The sequence below is a fragment of the Protomyctophum bolini genome (assembly GCF_963924005.1).
Source record: "Protomyctophum bolini genome assembly, chromosome: 24".
Classification (NCBI taxonomy): domain Eukaryota; kingdom Metazoa; phylum Chordata; class Actinopteri; order Myctophiformes; family Myctophidae; genus Protomyctophum; species Protomyctophum bolini.
In genome coordinates, this window is record NC_137885.1 from 22,397,065 (window position 1) to 22,419,787 (window position 22,723).

The 22,723-nt window shown below is 45.1% G+C and overlaps 1 protein-coding gene across 3 annotated transcripts in view; it reads left to right on the forward strand.

The window, feature by feature from the left end:
- The window catches only part of LOC308311945 (rho GTPase-activating protein 6-like), a 144,284-nt gene that overhangs the window by 88,186 nt on the left and 33,375 nt on the right, over window positions 1-22,723 (forward strand). For 2 of the 3 annotated variants that reach the window (XM_080758754.1, XM_080758755.1), the window contains 2 exons: window positions 13,417-13,576; window positions 20,735-20,806. In XM_080758754.1, coding sequence (XP_080614880.1) covers window positions 13,417-13,576; window positions 20,735-20,806 — 232 coding nt within the window. The remainder of the gene's footprint in view (window positions 1-13,416; window positions 13,577-20,734; window positions 20,807-22,723) is intronic. The other variant, XM_080758756.1, reaches the window with a different exon arrangement.

Here is a 22,723-nt window from a genome sequence, read left to right on the forward strand (position 1 = left end):
CATTCGTCCATGCACGTTGTTCTGGAAGGAACCACACCTCCCTCGGCCTCGTCTCCCTTTGTTGACTTATGGCCGCCGCAGAATTCATTTCTGCCTTTGTGAACACTACGAGTCAGCAGTAAATTGTGGCCCGCCCGCCTCGGACGTGCTTCCTTCCTTGCCTATATACGCGTCAGACATGGCAGCCATTTTGAAACCAACAGGCTAGCCTAGATTTTTCTGAAAAGAGTATTTTGAAGTGGTGCAACCACTTCCTTAAGTGACGTGTGTGGGTGGGTGGGTATGAGCACAAAAACGGCATGGTTGTTTTTCACCACCTGTGCGCAACCTAACATACACAAACACACACACACGCACATATTAAGTGTATATATGGTGATTTTGGGTGTGCCAGTACAGTACAGTGACAGTACAGTACAGTACAGTACAGTGGAGGGTACAGTAGAGGGGGTCCCCACACGGTAACTCTGTCATTTCTCAACCGTTTCGGACGCGGGGTGGCTCGCCGTAATCAGGCCGGCACCCTGGGTGCGTTCCTGTGGGTCTGGAACTCCCCCCCCCCCCCCCCCGGGGACCCCCACACGGGTGTGATTTTTATATTGTGTCATTGCCGCTTTTACTGCAGTAGATGAAAATCTGAGTACTTCTTCCTCCACTGCTGAAAACATTCAGTTTTTCCCTGTGACGAGTGAGGTCACATTTCTTGCCGTTTACCACATTGCCTGACGAAATCAGTGGGGCCTTTTTCTCCGCTGGTTATTTTTCCTCCGGCAGTGTCAAAGACCTAAAACAGGTGGAGTGGCATATTAATCCACACACAAGCGCTGTAGTACACACACGCACGCAAGCGCGCGCACGCACGTGGGGGTAATTACAAGCAGATGTGGACTTTGGGAAGGTTCCAGGTCAGCTAACGCAATCCTTTAAGTGTCAACCTGTAAAACTCACCAAACCAAAAGACGGGAAGGAGGAGAAAATGCCTATTAGGGTTGCTGGTGCAATTCCTCCCTTCCAGCGCCCAAATGCCCCTCTATAGGGTCATTTAACCCATGGAAACCTGAGCTCTACAAAATGCTTTTACTTCTAAACCAGCAGTTCTCAAACTTTCAAAATGTATATACTCAACATTCATCAAACACTTTCCAAGGTTTTTAAAAAATGGGCGCTGTGAGCTTACAGTCTGTGCTGTTTTGAGAACTACTGTTCTAAAAAACCACACTGTTCTAATTATTATTATTATTATTATTATACGTTTTGTTGCTATAAATATATATAGCTAAAATGACACAGATATTTTCATGGTTTTTATGGGTTAATGCAAGTGATTCCCAACTTTTACAATTTCAATGACCCCCAGTTTATTATGCATTAGGCCATGGACCCCCATTTGATATGGATTATTTTTGCACATGATTAAAATGACCAAGGTTTCTTGCAGGAAAATATGCAGTCTAAGCACTAATGGAAGGCCCATGCATGTGCCTGCATGTGTTATGACAAAAGTGTAGAAACTATGAAACGAATAATTCTTCATCTTGTCTCCACATTCTAACTTTTTGGACATATGAGGTTTCCACCTGACTTGAGACGATATTACAGGTCAATTATGCTCTTATTCTTATTTCATACTCAATGTAGTCTGACGTCTATTGTCCCGGTGCTGAACAACTCAGTCTCAATGGTGGTGCATGAGCCTACAACCTGTCTGTCTGTCTGTCTGTCTGTCTGTCTGTCTGTCTGTCTGCCTGCCTGCCTGCCTGCCTGCCTGTCTGTCTGTCTGTCTGTCTGTCTGCCTGCCTGCCTGCCTGCCTGTCTGTCTGCCTGCCTGCCTGTCTGTCTGTCTGTCTGCCTGCCTGTCTGTCTGCCTGCCTGCCTGCCTGCCTGCCTGTCTGTCTGCCTGCCTGCATGTCTGTCTGCCTGCCTGCCTGTCTGTCTGCCTGCCTGCCTGTCTGTCTGTCTGTCTGCCTGCCTGCCTGTCTGTCTGTTGTGAGCTTGTAGATCCGCATTCTTTTCCCATTCATTGATAAAAGTATAATTTTAAACAATGCTTCTATTAAGCTATACATGAGCAATATTACCGTAATCTCTCTGTCATTGGTTTTGATACATTTCCATATAGTTCCCCCAGTCATGATCTGGCTCTAAGGTGGCACAGTGGTAGAGTTCCGGCCCACCACCACGGAGGTTGTGGTGCATCCGGTTTTGTCGAGCGTCTATAGGAAAACAATTGGCCCGTGTTCATGGGTGGTAAAGCCGGGCGGGGAGGGTGATAATTGGCTACATGCTGGGGTGGCACCTGTCAGCAGGGAGTGTTGGGCGAGAGGAGTAGGACAAAGTCTCTATCTCCTCCCGGTGGGGGCTCCTCACTGGCCGGTGAGTCAGTAGGATGCAACAGCAGTGACAACTGACAACACAGAATTGGGGTGAAAAGCGGCTACCACTCCAGCCTTTGCTTTCTTTTCTCATAGAAGTCATTGCACAATATGCACCTTGTGACGGGATTAAGCCTTTCTTAACACTGTGTACTTACTACTACTGCTGCTCGTACTGTACATAATTGGGCTGCTAAAAATGTCCCATGTGGAATAAAGGAAGAAACCTTATCTGAAGCCGGAATGCACGGCGTGAAATCTAAAAAACATTGTCGTCACATTCAGCCCTGGCTCTTATGTTTGTTTACTGGAGTTTGGTTGCTAAGCCTTGCGTTACTCGACTGGAATAAAAGGTGGTCACATGTAATGAGGTTGTCCTGTTTATGCTCACTACCTGTGTCTTTTCACCCGAGACACAGCGTCTTGCAGCAGCCCCTTCGTCATATCCACAGCTCTATACGACAGATTGCATTTTCTGCTGTTTTGTTTCGGCTAATTCACTTTTCACACAAGTGGGGGAAAATAAAACATGACTATCGCTCACTGACCAATTAAACTCCTGCATGCCTACTCTGGGGGGGGGGGGGGGGCACAGTCACAAAAAATAGCAGGTATGAATTAAAGCTCACGGAGATTGTTTATTCATTTTTGGCAAAGAGGTTTGGTGCTGGTTGATGGAAACAAAGCAGTCAAAGTATACAGTAGTTCTCTAGACTGGAGGGTTGTAGTTTGTTTGCCTGCAGTTGAGATGGTTGTTTGTAATGGTACGTCACATGCGTGATTCCTTTCTACGTCCGAGCATAGACATGGTAACGCCCCGCCTGCCTCTGATTGGCCAACCGACACAGCCGGTGTCTCCGAGGTGGAAGATACATGCTGGATAGTGATGTATATAATATACCATACAGAGGAGAAATGTGCACGCAGCAGACGAAGAGAAGTTCCATGGTGTTTATTCAAACGGAGTACACAGCATACACAGCAACAGCATACAGGCTCATCACGCCAGCCATGCAGAGTGCATGGCTCACGTCTCCCACAAGGCTCGCGCCCGACTGACTGACTCGATAGCCTTGTAGGCCACCTTTTAAACACTCCACATTTGGTCAAAGGGATCGACATGGTGCATATCTATTATAGTAGCAAAGTCCTTTGATTCAATCACTCTGTCCCTTTACGTCAACAGACCCCTAATTTACATAGACCGGAATTAGGCTCCTAGCTTCTCCTGAGAGGCCGACACCCCTCTGTAGCAGCTGGTCACCAAGAGGTCTACTGTATGTAAATTTACAATTGACATAGGCCTTGCAACACAGTATAATTATGAGATCCTAAATATTCTTCAATAGTCTGCTGCGCGCGTGTGGGAAATAAATACAGTCGAATGGGGTGATATATAATAGCTACAAGAGAATGACAGCTTGGCACGCGCGACAGCAACGTAAACTAATATTGTTTATGCCGTTGGCCTGTTTATTTGTATACATGTGTAAACTTTAAACATTATTGTACTGTAAAAAAAAAAGTCTATTTTCCCTTGATCTTTATTAGTATAATAGTATTAGTTTAGATTAATACACGATAATCAACACTAACACTTTAATTTGAAACACAGCCAAATCAAATCATAGTACATACAGTAGAGTAGGCCTACGTGTTCAATCAATTATTCAATCAAAGCAAACGGCACAAACAATATTAGTTTGCCTCTTCTACAAAAATTAAAGTTACAAGTTACTGTCGCGTGTTGCCATTCTCTTGTACTTGTGTCGGTAGGCCAATCAGAGGCAGGCGGGGCGTTACCATGTCTATGCTCGGACGTAGAAATAAATCACGCACGTCACACTGCTATGGCAACCAGGCTTGATTCTCACCAAGGAGATGTAAAGATGAAAGGCCTCATGTCTCTGTACTCGTTCACCATAGCCTTTATTCTCAACCTTGCTTTTTTTTCTTCTTCTCATTCATCCACTTTGTCACCACGACTGATTTCAGTCATTTGAATTCCATAGAAGTCAGTAGGTACTAGGTATTTTATGGAAGCATGTTGTGCAGCGGAAATAGTAGATCTATTTAAATAGCTGATCTGTAATAGATCTATTCTAGGCTATTAATAGATCTACAATCTATTAGTGCTGCGCTATGAGCCTATAGATTGCTATTTTGGGGAAAAATGCAAATCTTTGAATATTTTTAAACAGACATTTCTTTACTCAAATCTTTGCTTCTGGAGGTCCCCATTTTTCAGATGGGGGTCCTTAGAATGAAAAAGTTTGAGAAGCAGTGCTTGTAGCCTACATAATGTGGCTTCTGGAGTATATCAACCATACTAGAAAAGAAAGAAAGAAAGAAAAAAAGAAGGAACGAAAGAACGAAAGAAAGAAAGAAAGAAAGAAAGACACTGGTACAGAGGAAGAAAAAATAACTGCTATGATGTGTGCAATGTACTGTAATGATGTCATGTTTTAAAATCAGAACACAATCCTAGATCTTACCAAATCTTTCCAAAACAAGAGCACTGATGTGATGAGTCACTGGTTGCAACAGTACCAAAGACCCATTAGGGCCGCACAACGAGGCCACGCACGGCCAGTCGCTTGTCATTAGTTTTCGCTGCGCCTGCTTCGCTTTGCATTCACATCCAACATATAATAATAAGCAAATGGAAAACACGTCCTTTTGTTTGATGCGTCCCCTTTTTGCTTGTGGAGTGGAATGGCCCCGGTGGCGGTATATACATGACTAATACCAGACGGACACAACGTTTTGCCACGTGGCTTTTGTGCTCCTCTCTGGAAAACAGAATGAAAGAAAGAAAGAAAAACGAAGCAGGAAAAAAAAAAAGGAACAAATCGTTGGTGTCGTCGGGGGGGAAACCTTGTATGTCCAAAACTGTAACTTTTTTATTTAGGAAAAATAACCTGTGTTCCAAAAATGTATAGTTATTATTTAAACTCTTGTTCATGCATGTGCTTTTCATTGGTTATAAAACCCACCGACACATGTAATAATTATCACATCATGACATTTGCATAAGCTTGTAGATCTATTTTTTTGTTAGTTTGACAAAGTGTCCCATTCGAATCATTGAAGATAAAACATTAGAAAACAAAAGTCGAAACACAGAGATACGAGGTTCCTGCCCGACACTAGCAAACAAAATGGCGAATGTCAGTTTCCACGGCAACACGTATACACACACGGAGACACAGAAACGAGCGAGATGGGGGGGAACGTCACTATGGCAACTGTCTGCTGCCAACGCACATGGGCGATGACGCCCTTTGGGACGCTTGTTGTCGTGACCGGGACCATAAATCACCCTGGATGGATGCGGCGATGAGCAACGCATCGTCACGTCTCTGTCAAATGCACACACACACACACACACACACACACACAAACTCTTTCCCCGTCAGGTTAACCCATTCTGACCTGAGATCAGATTCTAAAAATGTCTTCCACATCCCGACGGTTTTCTGAAAAAGCTATGTTTCTAATTGTCGAGAAATGGTGGGTGTGGTGTGAGTGTGTGAGAAAGACGTCTCACGCTGATTGCGTGAGAGTTGGCAGGCCTGATGTCAGTCGTGTGTTTTTCAAAAATAGCAGACCTACAAGCTCGTATGAGCTTGTAGATCTGGTATTTTTCAATAGCTAAAGCATGACATGATGCTAACACCAAAAGCGGTTCCCGCCCCAAAATGGGTTGAGCATGGAGTCAATTTTAACCCATTAGGACCTGAGGCCGATTCTACAAATACCTTCTACGCCGGTAGTTTAGTGCCAAGGAACCCCCACGACGCATTATATGTTTTTGGCCAAGGACCCTCAGAAGAGAAGAGAGTTCGTGTAGAATAAAAAAATAAAAAATAAAGAAGGTTGAGAAATATATAGCATTTGCAGATGTACAAGGTTGCAGCTCGGCACGAAGTGAGCTTATACATCTGGTATATCTATAATAGCCAACGCTCAAATCTAAAATGACACAGAGATCTTTAATGTACTGCGTGATGTCATCACGCACGCATGCACGCACGCACGCACACACACACACACACACACACACACACAGCCATTTTTATGAACAAAAACACATTCAGTGGGGTGCCTGCCTGGTGGCTAGTTATTGCACAGACCATTAATTATGCTCCCTGTGAGGACCCAATTTCATATCCGAGGCCCTGACCACCCCCCCCCCTCCCCCCGTCTTGCCTCATACGTCTCTCCTCTCTCTACCTTCTCTGTCTACACTCAGTCAGTCAATCAATCAATCAATCCAAATGGACCGTTACAGGTTACTCTGACTTCCACACACAAACCAGTGAAAAGCTATTCACCATATCTATCCATCTGTCCCAAAACAAACTGGTCAGGCTCCTAACAAGGTGGACCCTCTTGTAAACAATTGGGTAGTCCACTCACAGTTGACAGTCTTTGTATTGAGTTTGTGCTTGAAATGTACTGTAATTCTGCAAACTGTTAATAAATATTTCCCAAAAGAAATGGGGGAAAATCATGAATTAAAAACAAATTCAATGAGTAATTTCATGAAGAAATCAAAGAAGATCAAATAAATTCCATAAACTATAAAACACATGTTTAAGAAGTAGTGAAAATAGCCGATCTACAAGCTCACAATGTGACGCGAAGCCAGTATCTTTTGGGTCACGGGCTAAAACATTTGGGAACCACTGTGCTATAGGGTGAACCATTGGCTACAAACCTACAGTAATGTGACTCTTGGGGAGAATGTTCTTCAAGCCTGGCTCTGTGTGAGAAGTGTTATGATATGAACCCTGCTGATGACAAAAAGCTCCATTGATGTGTGTGTGGATGCTTCCACTGACATACTGTAGTGTTCAAATCGCTTTCACTCCTTGTGGATAAGATTGAATACATCTTTCCACCCTCTGATATTCATCTATACTTTGAGTGAAGTTTGGACGGGGACAAAAGGAGGGGACCAAGTACAGACCCCCATGGGGGACCTTGGTCAACAATATTTAACAGGCTTTAAGTGGTTTTAACAGAGCACATATGGTGTTTTATTTTTCCACTAATCTGAAATATATACACAATCGTTTTTAATGGCTTCAAAACGGCAATAAAACTCGAGGAAGTGTAAAATTACATGTCGGAACGCACCTTAAGACATTACTGTCAGTCCCCGTGTTGGAGAGTTTCGGAAATGACATTTTCAGAGGCAGGAAAAGAGCTGAGCTCTATTCCAAAAAAGTCACCAGTGCACATAACGAGGCTATGCGTCATTCATAATAAAAGCATGTGGGTCGTTTCTTCTATTGTTATTGTTTTTTCATACTTTCTGGAAAGAACATCAGCGTTGTAACTGCATAGCGTGACGTGGACTTCAGCCAGTGCTGGAAGAAGTTTTTTTTTTTTCCCCCTTCTTTTCTTTTTAACTGATGAGCAAGAGCAATAACATGATATTGTTGCTGTCTGGCAGAAACCTCTTATCTCCATATTCTAACTGTGGGTGTTTTTGTATTAGAATAGTGCTCTGCCTTATCGTACTACAGCATCAAAAGCAGCAGATCCACAAGCTCCAAGCATGGCGTGACGCAACACGTCTTTCAAGCTTGTATATCTGTTGCCTTTGCTTTTCACCCTATACAGAGATGATATAAAAACAATCAACATGTCGAAAACAACTATTGGCATAAAATGCATTACCAAAGTATGTGTAATTATGTATAGATAGATAGATAGATAGATAGATAGATAGATATAGATGCCTCTGAAGTGTAGTGGACCCAATGTGTCCAGTGTAACAAACAATGGTCACATTTGTCACACCGTAGTGTACAGTACAGTACAGTACAGTACAGTACAGTACAGCACCACTCAGTTCAGACGGGTCTGATTTTAATAACTACTCTTGATGTTTTAGTCTCCTCCGGCCTCCTCCTGGAGGAGATTCTTTTCCAAAGTAATTATTAAAAATAATGAAAACAGTAAATGAAAAAGCACGGCCCCATCACGTATTAGAAGGACAATATCAGTCACCGGGAAAAAAACGGTTGGGTGTTTTCGATGAATCTACCATGGTTAAAATGGTTTGAATAATAATAATAATAATAACTTGAATTTATATAGCGCCTTTCCAGAAACCCAAGGACGCTTTACAAAACAGAAAAACAAACAAACTAATTGCCAAAAGCCTGAGTGAACAAATGTCTCTTCAGTGCAGACTTGAAAGAGTCCAATGTAGGCGTCTGGTGAATCTCCAAGGGGGGAGAGTTCCAGAGGTCAGGGGATGCCACATAGAAGGCTCTATCGCCGAGGGTCCGCTTGTTTGCATGACGGATGGTGAGGAGCTCCATGTCCTGAAGACCTCAGAGGTGTAGTCCTTGAGGAGGTCTGTCAGATACACTGTGGGGCATGGAGGGATTTGTAGGTGAGAAGTAGCAGTTTATAGTTGATGTGGAACTTAACCGGGACCCAGTGGAGGCGTCCATGGGTGGGGGTGATGTGCTTCCAGCGTTTTGTGCGGGTTAGCACTCTGACAGCTGAGTTTTGGACGTACTGCAATCTGTCAAGGGACTTGTTTCGGAGGCCGAACAGGACACCATTACAGTAATTCAGCCGGGGGGAGATGAAAGCGTGGATGGGAGTGACGGACGGAGTCTGGAAAGGTTTTTTGAGGTGGAAGAAGGCCAGATTCAGTAACCAATTTGATGTGGGATTGAAAGGAGAGGGTCCGGCATGACCCCCAGGTTTGCGAACTTTGGGGGTTTGGAGAGATGGAAGAAGAGAATGTCCGATTTTCTCAAGTTGAGCCTTGGGCCAACCCATGGCCATTGAAGTTATAATGGTTCTGTATAGGAAGGTGGCGGGGCGGCTAAAATGATTATCAAATATCTAAATACTGAATCAAGTAACTTAAAAAAACGCCTGGGGTGTTCACATAAGCTTGAGTAGACGATAAAATGACCAAAAGATTTTTTTTAAAGTGAAATATCCCTTTAACCCATTCTGAACGGGAACCCCTTTTGGTGTTAGCATCATGTCGTGCTTTAGCTATTGAAAAATAGCAGATCTACAAGCTCATAGCGCGCCACCGAGTGGCGCGCTACGAGCTTGTAGGTCTGCTATTTTTTTTAAATCGAAGAACGACTGACATTTTTTTAGAATCTGATCTCAGGTCAGAATGGGTTAAGCCTGGTAGCCCTGCTAGAAGTATAAAGTATAAAAAAGGTACGGTATACTCAGTTATACTTTCCCCCAGTGCCAGGAATGACTGACTGAGAGGTGCCATTACATAGTGTGAGGTGGACCCAGGAATGACTGACTGAGAGGTGCCATTACATAGTGTGAGGTGGACCCAGGAATGACTGACTGAGAGGTGCCATTACATAGTGTGAGGTGGACCCAGGAATGACTGACTGAGAGGTGCCATTACATAGTGTGAGGTGGACCCAGGAATGACTGACTGAGAGGTGCCATTACATAGTGTGAGGTGGACCCAGGAATGACTGACTGAGAGGTGCCATTACATAGTGTGAGGTGGACCCAGGAATGACTGACTGAGAGGTGCCATTACATAGTGTGAGGTGGACCCAGGAATGACTGACTGAGAGGTGCCATTAAATAGTGTGAGGTGGACCCAGGAATGACTGACTGAGAGGTGCCATTACATAGTGTGAGGTGGACCCAGGAATGACTGACTGAGAGGTGCCATTACATAGTGTGAGGTGGACCCAGGAATGACTGACTGAGAGGTGCCATTACATAGTGTGAGGTGGACCCAGGAATGACTGACTGAGAGGTGCCGTTACATAGTGTGAGGTGGACCCAGGAATGACTGACTGAGAGGTGCCATTACATAGTGTGAGGTGGACCCAGGAATGACTGACTGAGAGGTGCCATTACATAGTGTGAGGTGGACCCAGGAATGACTGACTGAGAGGTGCCATTACATAGTGTGAGGTGGACCCAGGAATGACTGACTGAGAGGTGCCATTACATAGTGTGAGGTGGACCCAGGAATGACTGACTGAGAGGTGCCATTACATAGTGTGAGGTGGACCCAGGAATGACTGACTGAGAGGTGCCATTACATAGTGTGAGGTGGACCCAGGAATGACTGACTGAGAGGTGCCATTACATAGTGTGAGGTGGACCCAGGAATGACTGACTGAGAGGTGCCATTACATAGTGTGAGGTGGACCCAGGAATGACTGACTGAGAGGTGCCATTACATAGTGTGAGGTGGACCCAGGAATGACTGACTGAGAGGTGCCATTACATAGTGTGAGCTGGACCCAGGAATGACTGACTGAGAGGTGCCATTACATAGTGTGAGGTGGACCCAGGAATGACTGACTGAGAGGTGCCGTTACATAGTGTGAGGTGGACCTCAGCCCTGAATGACTGACTGAGAGGTGCCATTACATAGTGTGAGGTGGACCCAGGAATGACTGACTGAGAGGTGCCATTACATAGTGTGAGCTGGACCCAGGAATGACTGACTGAGAGGTGCCATTACATAGTGTGAGGTGGACCTCAGCCCTGAATGACTGACTGAGAGGTGACATTACATAGTGTGAGGTGGACCCAGGAATGACTGACTGAGAGGTGCCATTACATAGTGTGAGCTGGACCCAGGAATGACTGACTGAGAGGTGCCATTACATAGTGTGAGGTGGACCTCAGCCCTGAATGACTGACTGAGAGGTGACATTACATAGTGTGAGGTGGACCCAGGAATGACTGACTGAGAGGTGCCATTACATAGTGTGAGCTGGACCCAGGAATGACTGACTGAGAGGTGCCATTACATAGTGTGAGGTGGACCTCAGCCCTGAATGACTGACTGAGAGGTGACATTACATAGTGTGAGGTGGACCCAGGAATGACTGACTGAGAGGTGCCATTACATAGTGTGAGGTGGACCTCAGCCCTGCATGCTGTTTCTTGGAGCCCTGAGACGAGGCAATAGCAGCAGCAGCAGCCTGGAATCCCCCCCCCCCCGCCTTCCTATCCCCCCACCCCACCCCCTCCACTCCTTACATAAACATTCCATAGGCGTTGGGTAGACTGGCGCGTAGGAACTGAAACTCATCCATCCCCTTCAGGAGTCGTGCTGGGCCGGGCCGGGCCGGGCCAGCTCAATTGAGGAGAAGATTTGAGAGGGGAAGGGAGGGGAGGAGAGCCCTCCAGCTGTACTTTTCCAACTGTTTGTCTTTTATTTCGTTTCCGTGTGCATGCGTGCGTGCGTGTGTGTGTGTGTGTGTGTGTGTGTGTGTGTGCAATTCCTACAGCTGTGCATGGAAGGTAGTGGAGTGAAGTGGGATAGAAGAAAATACATTCCTCAAAACTAGTGATAAGGGAGTGGTCATGCATGCATTCAACGCATGCACGTGCACACACACACACACACACACACACACACACACACACACACACACAGCGTGCCTGTTTCAGCATTTTGTTGTAGCCTGCATGGTTGAACAATGCTGTTGCCTCATGCATTAATATTATTATAGACTTGATTACTTTGTACATAAGTGACTTCAATCAAGAACGTATTGAAACATCATTATTATCATTACAGTCTTCTTTTAAGCTTCTTCATCTTTTGTTTTCATTCCTACAGCAATAGCATCTCACGTAGGTTCAAAACGGTTACCTTTCAGGATTAAAATTCAAAAGCATCAAAAGTAACAGATACACAAGCAAGACGCTGTACTGTGGTAGGGTATTCATTCATGTTGTAGATGACAGGGTTTCGCGCCCGACAGAAGAAACGATAATGAATCTCATTCCATAAATGCCACACACTGGGCTAAAAGGTGGCGTTTTCCAATACACACTGCAGTTGGTCAGAGGTCAGTTTACGGTCTGGATAAGACATTAGATAAATTGGAACGTCCTCCAGTCCCCACCCCTCTCCTCTCCTCTCCTCTCCTCTCCTCTCCTCTCCTCTCCTCTCCTCTCCTCTCCTCTCCTCTCCTCTCTTCTCTCCAGTCATTGCTGTAGACGTCAGCCAAAGTGCTGGGTTAAGTAAAGAGTTAAAGATGCCTGACTCACACATGTTTATTAAGAGTGTAAACTATTCGTCAGGCTGCCTGCCAGTCCTGTCCAGACTATAGTGCTCTCCTCCTCCTCCACTCTGCTACATAATGTTCTCCACTAGGCCTACATTCTGTCTGCTATGAGCTCAGTATAGGGACCATACTGCAAACCCATCAGGCTGCAAGGCTTCTTTTTTTCTCTCTCTCCACTGCTCGCATGTCCTCGGTTGCTCTTTGGGAAGACAGGTCACCTTCATTTTCGAAGGCACATTGGCATTGTGACATTGTTTTTTTTATTTTTATAATTTTTATCCCACGATTATGTAACCCATTTTTCACCCCTGTGTCAATTATCTAATGTGATCCTGGGCTCTACACACCCTCCGCCAACCTGGGGAGAGCAACGGACTTGAACTCATGCTTCCTTCATGTCCAAGTTGCTCCTTTACACCTGACAGGGGGGAGTTTCCCTGGTTGAACGTAGCGTGTGGAAGGAACACGTTATTCCAACCAGTTCCTTTCCCCTCCATCAGGCGCCCCGGCTGGCCAGGGGGAGGCAGTTTAGAGACCAGGCATTGTGACATTGTGAAAATGAGACCATGTAGTATAGTTGGCTCATTCATTCATTAATTTAGTAATTGTGCGTCGTGTCCATAAACTATGTCTTTATGAATGTTTCAATCAAAGACTATAAATTATGCAATACATGTTATCAACACGTATTGCATAATTGCAAGTGGCGCGCTACGAGCTTGTAGGTCTGCTATTTTAGAAAAATCGAAGAACGACTGACATAGAAACATGTCTTTTTCAGAAAACTGTCAGGATGTAGAAGATATTTTTAGAATCTGATCCCAGGTCAGAATGGGTTTTAATCTACGAAAAATAAGTATAAATATAGAGATAAGAGGTTTCTGCCCGACACCCACGACGACGACCTATACTGTATATGAAAGCACCGTACTGTGTGTGTATAACGTCTGCCTATACTGACTCTCCTCCTCTTCCAGGGTGATTTCACCTGGAGCAGCCTGTCGGGGCGGAGCGTGCGCCTGATGCCCGTGGCCATCCAGAGCCTGTCGGAGCTGGAGAGAGCCCGGCTGATGGAGGTGGCGTACAGCCGTCTGCATCAGGACCACGACCTGGGCTGTCAGATCACCATGCCCAAAGGTTAGGAGCTGATACAGTATGTGTGTACCTGGGCTGTCAGATCACCATGCCCAAAGGTTAGGAGCTGATACAGTATGTGTGTACCTGGGCTGTCAGATCACCATGCCCAAAGGTTAGGAGCTGATACAGTATGTGTGTACCTGGGCTGTCAGATCACCATGCCCAAAGGTTAGGAGCTGATACAGTATGTGTGTACCTGGGCTGTCAGATCACCATGCCCAAAGGTTAGGAGCTGATACAGTATGTGTGTACCTGGGCTGTCAGATCACCATGCCCAAAGGTTAGGAGCTGATACAGTATGTGTGTACCTGGGCTGTCAGATCACCATGCCCAAAGGTTAGGAGCTGATACAGTATGGGCCTGATTCATTAAAAAGAAATACGCCACCGTTACACTGTGGCGGAAACAGATATCGTATTTATCCGTCCGATCAAGCTACGTTGAGATGACGTGTTATTCAGAGAAGCTGGTGTAATCACTTCATTTATGCGGATCGCTGAGTGTATCCTTTCCGCATTTTCCCCAAGCGATTCGCCTGGTGTCGCCTGGTTAGTTGGAACATCCACGCCCATTCTACACCATATAAGGCAACAGGAAATCTCGAAATACGTCATCTTAGCCGGCACAGAGGATTCCCAAACTTTAAATTCTATACAACAGCGCGATGAGCTTGTAGAGTAGTTAATTTTGACAGGAGGTTCTCTGCACGGACAGATCTTCAAGCAAACAGCGCGAGTTATATGTATATAATTATAAACGAAACTTGCCAACTTGGCACGCATTGCTTCACTCGATCCTTGTTAAATGTCAGAGTTAACTGATATGTTACAGTTACTTTCACATAATGAGAAAGAAGTTAATTTGTACTGTTCACCACACGACCAAATGCTATATTACAACTCGGCAATGATAAGCCCTTACTGATGAATGCACTGCAGGGTTATAAAAAAAAGAAAGAACACTTGCCTGCAGAAGTAAAATAGATATCCGATGTATCAGATGTAAATTCATTTCATGATGTCGTCATATTAAAATGATTCGCGGGACACGGCAAACTTGATTCATCTCATGATGAGATCAATGTAGTAGCCTACAGCATATAGCCTACACAGCTACAACGTTGCCCATATTATAATTAATTAAGGTGAGCTGGCTTAAAACTGACTGGCCAAATTGCACGCGCTGATGCCATAATGTGGATTACACACACACACACACACACACACACACACACACACACACACACACACACACACACCGACAGTCAGAGAACTGACTCACTAAACAACACTAACACACACTAAACAACGTTGGATTCGTACAGTGCAGAATGCAGATAAGTGTAGGCCTTTATCCAAGGCGCTTTACATAGATTGTGCAGATCAATTCACCCATTCACACACACATTCATACACCGATGGCGGCGGAAACCATGCAGGGCACTAACTAGCCAGCACATCAGGAGCAATTTGGGGTTCAGTGTCTTGCTCAAGGACACTTCGACGCTAACTCTGGTGGAGCCCGGGATTGTACTATGGGAACCTTCTGGTGGCCATGTGGCCACTCTACCCCAGAGCCACTGAACCTTCTGGTGGCCATGTGGCCACTCTACCCCAGAGCCACTGCCGGCCCAACAAACACACCCTGAACGATCCCCCGTAAAGCATTTATTCATAAAAACGGGCAAGTCGTGAGCCATAATTATAGAGAAGTGTGAATGTGTTTGGAAATCACTCTCAAACATGTGTGTCCATTTCCTTCTGCGGAGTCTGACTGTGTGTTATTAAAAGTGTTGCTTAGCAACTGCCGAGAATGTCATTTTGCTGTTTTGGTGCCTTTTATTATGACACGGTTTCCTTGTTTCTTGTTAAGACCAGGCGAGGATGAGAAAACACGAAGCGGCCTAGTCTGGAGGCTTTGTATTGAATGAGAGCATGGGTGGTAAATTGCGTAGGCATGTGTGTGCATCTGACTCCACCAGTGATGGATGCACTGCATGCTACACAGGTTACCGGTTACACTGTATAATGTATTGCCAAAGAAATTAGTGCCGAGCTGTCAGATGTCTCGGACTACTGAAGTTCTGATGTCTATTCAGGAGTCTTTAATCTGCACAGTCCTGGCTGCACATTTCAACGACGATGTCTGGGGTTGTGAGTTTAACAGATTTAAGAGGCCACGACAATACACTTATTATCTAGTTATTTTTTTAAGATTCAAGACTTTATTGCCATGTCTACAGAGTTGATTGGAATTTGTTTCAGTGCTCTACAAAAAGACACATATTCACATCACATATTCAGACAAGATACAAAAGTACAAACATCATAATTATGAGGGGAACCGATAAATAAAAAAGAATGCAAAACGTAGAATGTTTGCCTATGTTATGACATGCCCAGAATGGGGATGCTTGTGTTTGGTGTGGTTCAATTAGCACTTTCAGGGTGACCCAGTAGTGGAGTGTTTTAGGTTTCACATACAGTACAGTACCACATGGGCTGAGTGCCCTGCTGGATTGGCCAGCTTGTCAGGAACACCTCAGTATTTGGACCCGTATGCAGAATAATCCAGGCAACAATGACTTGCACTCAAGCACTTTTATTACGAGTAAGACGCGCGAACGCGGGAAGCGAACGCAGAACGTAAATTGCAATAACAATTAGAATAAATTACGAATTACTCATGTCACCATGACTCACAAATCACTCAGCTCCATATATGGGCACAAAAGGGGCCAGGTCCACTCAGCTCCATATATGGGCACAAAAGGGGCCAGTGATTTGTTTGTTGTGGACCTGGCCCCTTTTGTGCCCATATATGGAGCTGAGTGATTGCTGATGCAACACACTCCATATTTGGATAGCGGGACAGACAGACAGACACACGGACACACACACAGACATGATCTGCTAGGTCTCATAGTAAGTGCTCACTGCATTCGCAATAACTCAGAAAACCCTCCCAGGGCATATATAACATAAAGTCCCACTGGGAAACACAGTGTTATAATTGAGCAACCTAACCAATAACACAGAGTCCATAATATACCTCCATGCTCATTAACCAAAGTCTCTTCAGCTTAGAAGCGCAGGTGGACACAGTCTCACAATCAGCCAGGGGAAGCAACAGAGGGGCAAAGGTAGGGACGGCGGTCCAGGCGTGGTACGTCCTAGGACAGGACGTGACACAGCTGGAGAATTAACTACACCATCTCCCTATATTCTCTGCATGTTTCCTAGTCTCGCTCCTCTGTACCTATCAAACAAGGCTCCAAAAGACCCACAAATAACTAACAGAAACTAACTTTCAAGCAGTCTCATAAAACAGACCCTTGTGTGGCAGTCAGCATGTCAACCATTTTCCTCTCATCATGTGTGCGTCCATGCAGCGTGTTTTACTGGAAGTCGCGTATGGCCTCTGTTTAGGGGAGCTGTAACAAACACATGATTTGAGATGTAAACCACGGTTCGCGTCGGGATGGGCCTACTTCCTGTTTAACGGGGCCTCCGGGCGGCCCTCTCTCTTAAAGACATGACGCGACTCATCCCTTACCCTGTCGCTGCAGCCGGCGACCGAGGTCAGCCACCCCGCCAGTATGTATAAATAAAATTTAAAAAATAGTCTTGTTTCTAGCGTGTGTTTTGGGGTAAATGGATATTAAATGTCTTTGCGTGGGTCAGGTGCGGGATCGGAGGGTGAGGTCCCGGGAGACTGGCCGTGCCCCGTGGCGTGTGATCGTGTCTATGGAAGTATATCATGCTTTAGCTATTGAAAAATAGCAGATCTACAAGCTCATAGCGCCCCGAGTGGCGCGCTACGAGCTTGTAGGTCTGCTATTTTTGAAAAATCGAAGAGCGACTGACATAGAAGACATTTTTTGAATCTGATCTCGGGTCAGAATGAGCAGCAGTGTTGCTGGTGAAGCAGTGCAGGCTTTCTCTTGTAATATAGATACATGGCAGTGCAGTTGTGCAGGGCTGGACTGTATATATTAGCCAGGGCCTTGCATTCCTGCAGAAGGTTAAACTGCTCCCCGGCATGATTTAATACTTACTTGTCTGTGTTGCTTATGAATTCCAGAGCCCCCTGACACCCGCCTTGTGCTAGTGAGGGGAATATTTCAACGTGTGTGCGTGTCTATGGGTGTGTGTGTGTGTGTGTGTGTGTGTGTGTGTGTGTGTGTGTGTGTTTAGGGTTTTGTTAGTCCACCGGTTCTGATATTTATCGTGCCTGAGGTCAGGTTGCTGCGATGTTGCTCCAAGGGCTGACACGTGCATGCGCGAGCACACACACACACACACACACACACACACACACACACACACACACACACACACAAATAAATAAATAAAGACGGAGAGAAAGAAGGTCACAAGGTTTGAAAGAGGGATGAGAGAAGTGGTGATGAGGTGTGCGTGTGTGTGTGTGTGTGTGTGTGTGTGTGTGTGTGTGTGTGTGTGTGTGTGTGTGTGTGTGTGTGTGTGTGTGTGTGTGTGTGTGTGTGTGTGTGTGTGTGTGTGTGTGTGGGAGTGTGTGAGAGAGCGAGAGAGAGAGAGAGAGAGAGAGAGAGAGAGAGAGGTTGCCTGAATGATTTCATGAGTGGTTGGATTTGAACATGGGGAAGGTTTGGAGGTCTGGGGGATTTCCATCAAGCTTTGAGGGCCCTCTGTCAAAAAAATCCAAACCATCTCTGGCCCTCGGTGCCGTCTCTCTTTGTCCATTCCACCCTCTCACCCTCTCTCTCCTAATGTTTCTCTTTCACACACCAATACTTTCCCAGTTATGTCACCCCCCCCCCATCTCTCATAGTAGTCCCTACATACAGTGTGTGTCCCACTCCACCACAAGAAAGAAATAAAGAAAGAAAGAAAGAAAGAAAGAAAGAAAGAAGGAAAGAAAGAAGGAAAGAAAGAAAGAAAGAAAGAAAGAAAGGAGACATAACATGGGTGTATAGCAGCTGAGTCTTCAACATGGGGACTGCTAGGGGGTATCCTCAGAATTACTACAATCTTTTGTTTTGTTTTTTGTTTGTTTGTTTTTTAACCCTAGCATTCCTATTTTGAAGAGAACTTTAGCCAAAAAAATGTCGATTTACAACTACTGTAGCAAAGACGCTTTGTGTTATAGAGGGGGGGGGGGAAAGAGCAGACCAATTAGCCTACATACAGTGCATATTGAAATGTCAAGTTCACTAAGTGTTGACGGTTTAAGAAGTGGTTAAATGTGTGAAAATACAAGTCTATAGAAAAGTAGCGTGAAATACAATTTTATACGACTTTCTTTATACATGTACGGGGGAGGGGCAGTGCCTGCTTCATCTCTCTCTCAGTTTTGAAGAAAAAATAACGTTTTTTGAGACCCCTAGTCTATATAGAAAAGTATTGGGTGTTTGGCACGCCGGCGTTGGATACCGTGGGCCCATAATGCTGCTGGCTTGTGGCCAGTCGCAGGAATGCAAATAAACAAGGGGCCATGGAGCCCAGAAATCACATGGCACAGAGAGTTCAAGTATACTCTATATTTCCCCACTTTCATAAACATCACTTTAAGGTGATGATGACGTTTCATAGAACCGTGGGCTGATCCGTGGTCAAGGTCATTGCACGACGACTATAACAGACAAAGCATAATTCTGACAATATAGAAATGCGTGCTGGATTGATGTATCAATTCACACAGGCAGCAGACCATTGCTTACTGGCTAGTGGCTATACCGCCATTATTGTTTTGAGTGTAACATGCGAGGTGTAAGTGGCTTTTGATATGTTTTGAACGCTACAGTCAGAGCGTGGTGGTCACGTGAAGAGTATCATTAGCTCTAAGGGGTTCCCAGAACATTTATTAACCAGTGAAAGGACCTGACCGGATGAATCATTTTGTACGGTTAGTTTTGGCAGGGGTGACTGAAACCAACCGATGGCAACAAAAAATTATATATAATCCCAACATTTGCAGAACCACCAGACTTTTTTGGCCAAAGACAAAGACAAAGTTTCCTTTTCAGCAAGCGATGATTCCAGGCCCTTGATGGTTGCGTCTGCCGCATGGTTTCCCACCGTTTCCTGGCCATTAATCAACCATTTTAGGAGCCATTCATCATGTTGACAGCAGACAAAAGTTAAACCACGCTCTTCTTCTCAGAACACTCCCAACACAAGTGGTAACGCGCCACAAGAGCAACCGCCTGCATATTCGATTTCGCATGTAACACGTGTCGGTGGATGTGCACAGTTCACTGCAGGGTTTGTGATAACTCAAGCTGTTATTGTTTCTAAGTCCCCTTTTTTGGATAAAGTTACCGAGCGGGTTTGTGTGTAATCATAATGTGCAGTGGAAAAACACTTCAAGACCAACACCCAGGCTTATAGGTTTATGACTTTGGTCCTTTTCTGGACATATTAGTGTTACTCTGCGTCGTATAGAGTTCAGGCCAAAGTCAGGGTGTTTTGGCTGGGGAGGCCAGGGCTTCTAAAAGGAAATCCTATATGAGGTCTTGATTTGGTTTACGCAAAGACGACCTTGGATTGACCAAATGAGCCCTATAGCGAACCCACTATTCTGGGGCATTTCATAACATTCTGCACCGAAAACAGCCACACTGCGAGCTCACAACACGTCGCAAAGTGATATGTCCTGGAACTAAATATTTAGAGATGGGGGGGGGGTCCTTGACATGGAAAGGTTTGAGAACCACTGATATACACTTATACAGTAGCAACATAGGTTTTTCAGAAAACTGTTAGGATTTAGAAGACATTTTTGTTAACCGGCCTCATGTCTTCATGGGGTTAGCGGTTCAGTACGCCAACTGACGCTCTGCGTTGCAGTGTTGTGAAATGGACAGCATGCCATAGCTCTTCATATTGTGTTTTTTTCGATAAATCAAGCCGTCACACGTTGACATGTAGCGCTCGAGACACATTAAGTATCTGTCATCTTGAATGCGGGGGTCGATTCAGTGGCCCGCAGTGCTTTATTCTCACTGCAATAAAACTGACACACAAGTTCATATCGAGTTCATTTGACTCCCTTCGCCCGTGTGTTTACGCTTCGCATAATCTCATCAGATATATCAAATGTGATTAGTCGGCATGGTTGTATTATGAGTAATATGCTTTTTGTTTGATGTAATTTTCCCTTGTATTTCTCTTGTAGACGGGCAGAAGCGGAAAAAGTCACTGAGGCGGAAGCTGGACTCCTTGGCGAAAGAGAAGAATAAAGACAAAGGTACAGGCAGGTTCTCTTCTCTCTGACACTCACCCAGCCTGTTGCTCTCACACTCGTCTCACGTATAGCCAGACAACTATTCCACAATCTCCCAATGCTATAGACGACGTACTGTATCCTACAGAGCGCTGCCCAACAGTTGCTCTCTCTTTATTGCTTGACACCGCAGCTCTGATTGTTGCTCTGTGGATGTGTCATATAATAGAGTCTGGAATTACAGAGTCTGGAATTACACGAAATCCGAACGCGGAAGTTGCCTGCCATCTGTTTGGCATTTCCATTTCTGCTCAGCGGCAAGCCATATATTATGCTTAGTTGATTTGGATTTATTGCGACCGAAGGTCGCAGTTAACTATGAAACCTTTGCGTTTTTGACACCTAACCCACCCAGGTTTGGAAGCTGAGGACTGTCTTTTATGCTGTGCAAGTCTGATGTCAGTGTGAGTGATGTGTCAGTTTTGGTAGGCCCATATATGGATATTCAGGTAATGTACAGTAGTCTCAAGGTCGGTCCCAACGAGGAGAGCCTTAGTAACAGACGACCTCCACACTCTCACAGAGGAGACTGCCGCCGCAGTTAAACTATGAAACTTTGTTCGTCCCGACACCAGCGGCGCCGTCGTCTGGCCAGGGAACGCCAGAGGCGCTTGCCTTCAGAGACTAGCAATCCCTGTTATGCCCATATATGGATATCCTTGACTGTGATTAATATTAAGCCCATATATGGGAATGCCTAGGTCCTGTGCCCAGGTCTCGTGACATGGCATCGAGAAGCGACCTCGCCCTAAAGGGCACGACTGTAAAAGACAAAACGGAAGTGGGGAGGATCGGCTTCACATCCACTTTATCACTTCCATTGCTCCATTACCGGAAGCATTTTGCAAATTGTGGGAGGCAACAGTCTGGTCCACGTGAGACTATACTCTCACACTAGAGCCTGACCAATTCATCAATCTGGCCTATATATATCGGCCATTATTGGACTATTCCCCCCCCCCCCCCCCCCGGTAAAGGCTATAATGCGGCTGATGTGACCAAGTCATTACAGGTCAACATTGTCAAGCATTTGCAAAGATAGCAGATCTCAAACAAAATATCGGTCAAAACATCAGTACGGATGGACTCTATTCTACCTCCCTCCCTCCCTCCCTCCTACAGAGGCAGAGTACTACCCCCCCCCCCCCAGGCAGGTGAGTGGGCGGCGAGGCTATAAAAACACTGTTTCTGTTTACTGGGATCATAGACGTTTATATTTCACCAAAGTGGAGTGACTCCTTGTAAGGAACTGGCTGTGAGATGCCCCGTCGCTCTCTGAAGCATGCAAAACACAGTTTGGCAGAGTGAGTGAGAGAGAGAGAGGGGGGGGGGGGAAGGAGAGATGGGGAGAGAGAGAGAGAGGGAGAGAGAAGGGGAGGGGGAGAGAGATGGACAGAAGGGTAAAAAATGACAATGTGAAAGGGGACAGAGAGACAGAGAGAGAAATCTTTGTAAGTATAGCGAGGGATTGGAAAAGAGCAAAATAATGCCAGAGGAATTGACTTGTGAAATCTGTACTTTGAGGCTGGGAAATTTCTGGGAAAACGGTCCAAGTATGGAAAAAAATACTTATTTTCTATTAATTACACATCATTGAATTTATGAGGGAGGGCGAAAGCCAATAATAATTTGGTCATCGGTCAATAGGACAAACACACAAGATAGATGGACAGATATTTACTTACGGTAATTATTGTTAGATAGAAAATTTGTAAAAATGTTGGGCGAAGTACTCCTTTGAGCGGATTGGTAAAAGTGCCACAATAGTGCTGTATTCAAAATGGACTTGTGTGGGTCTTCTTTTTTAATTGCTTTTTGTCTGTCTTTATTTGAAAAAACTTTATACACTTTATAAACTTTAAAAAATATTAAACACAAAAT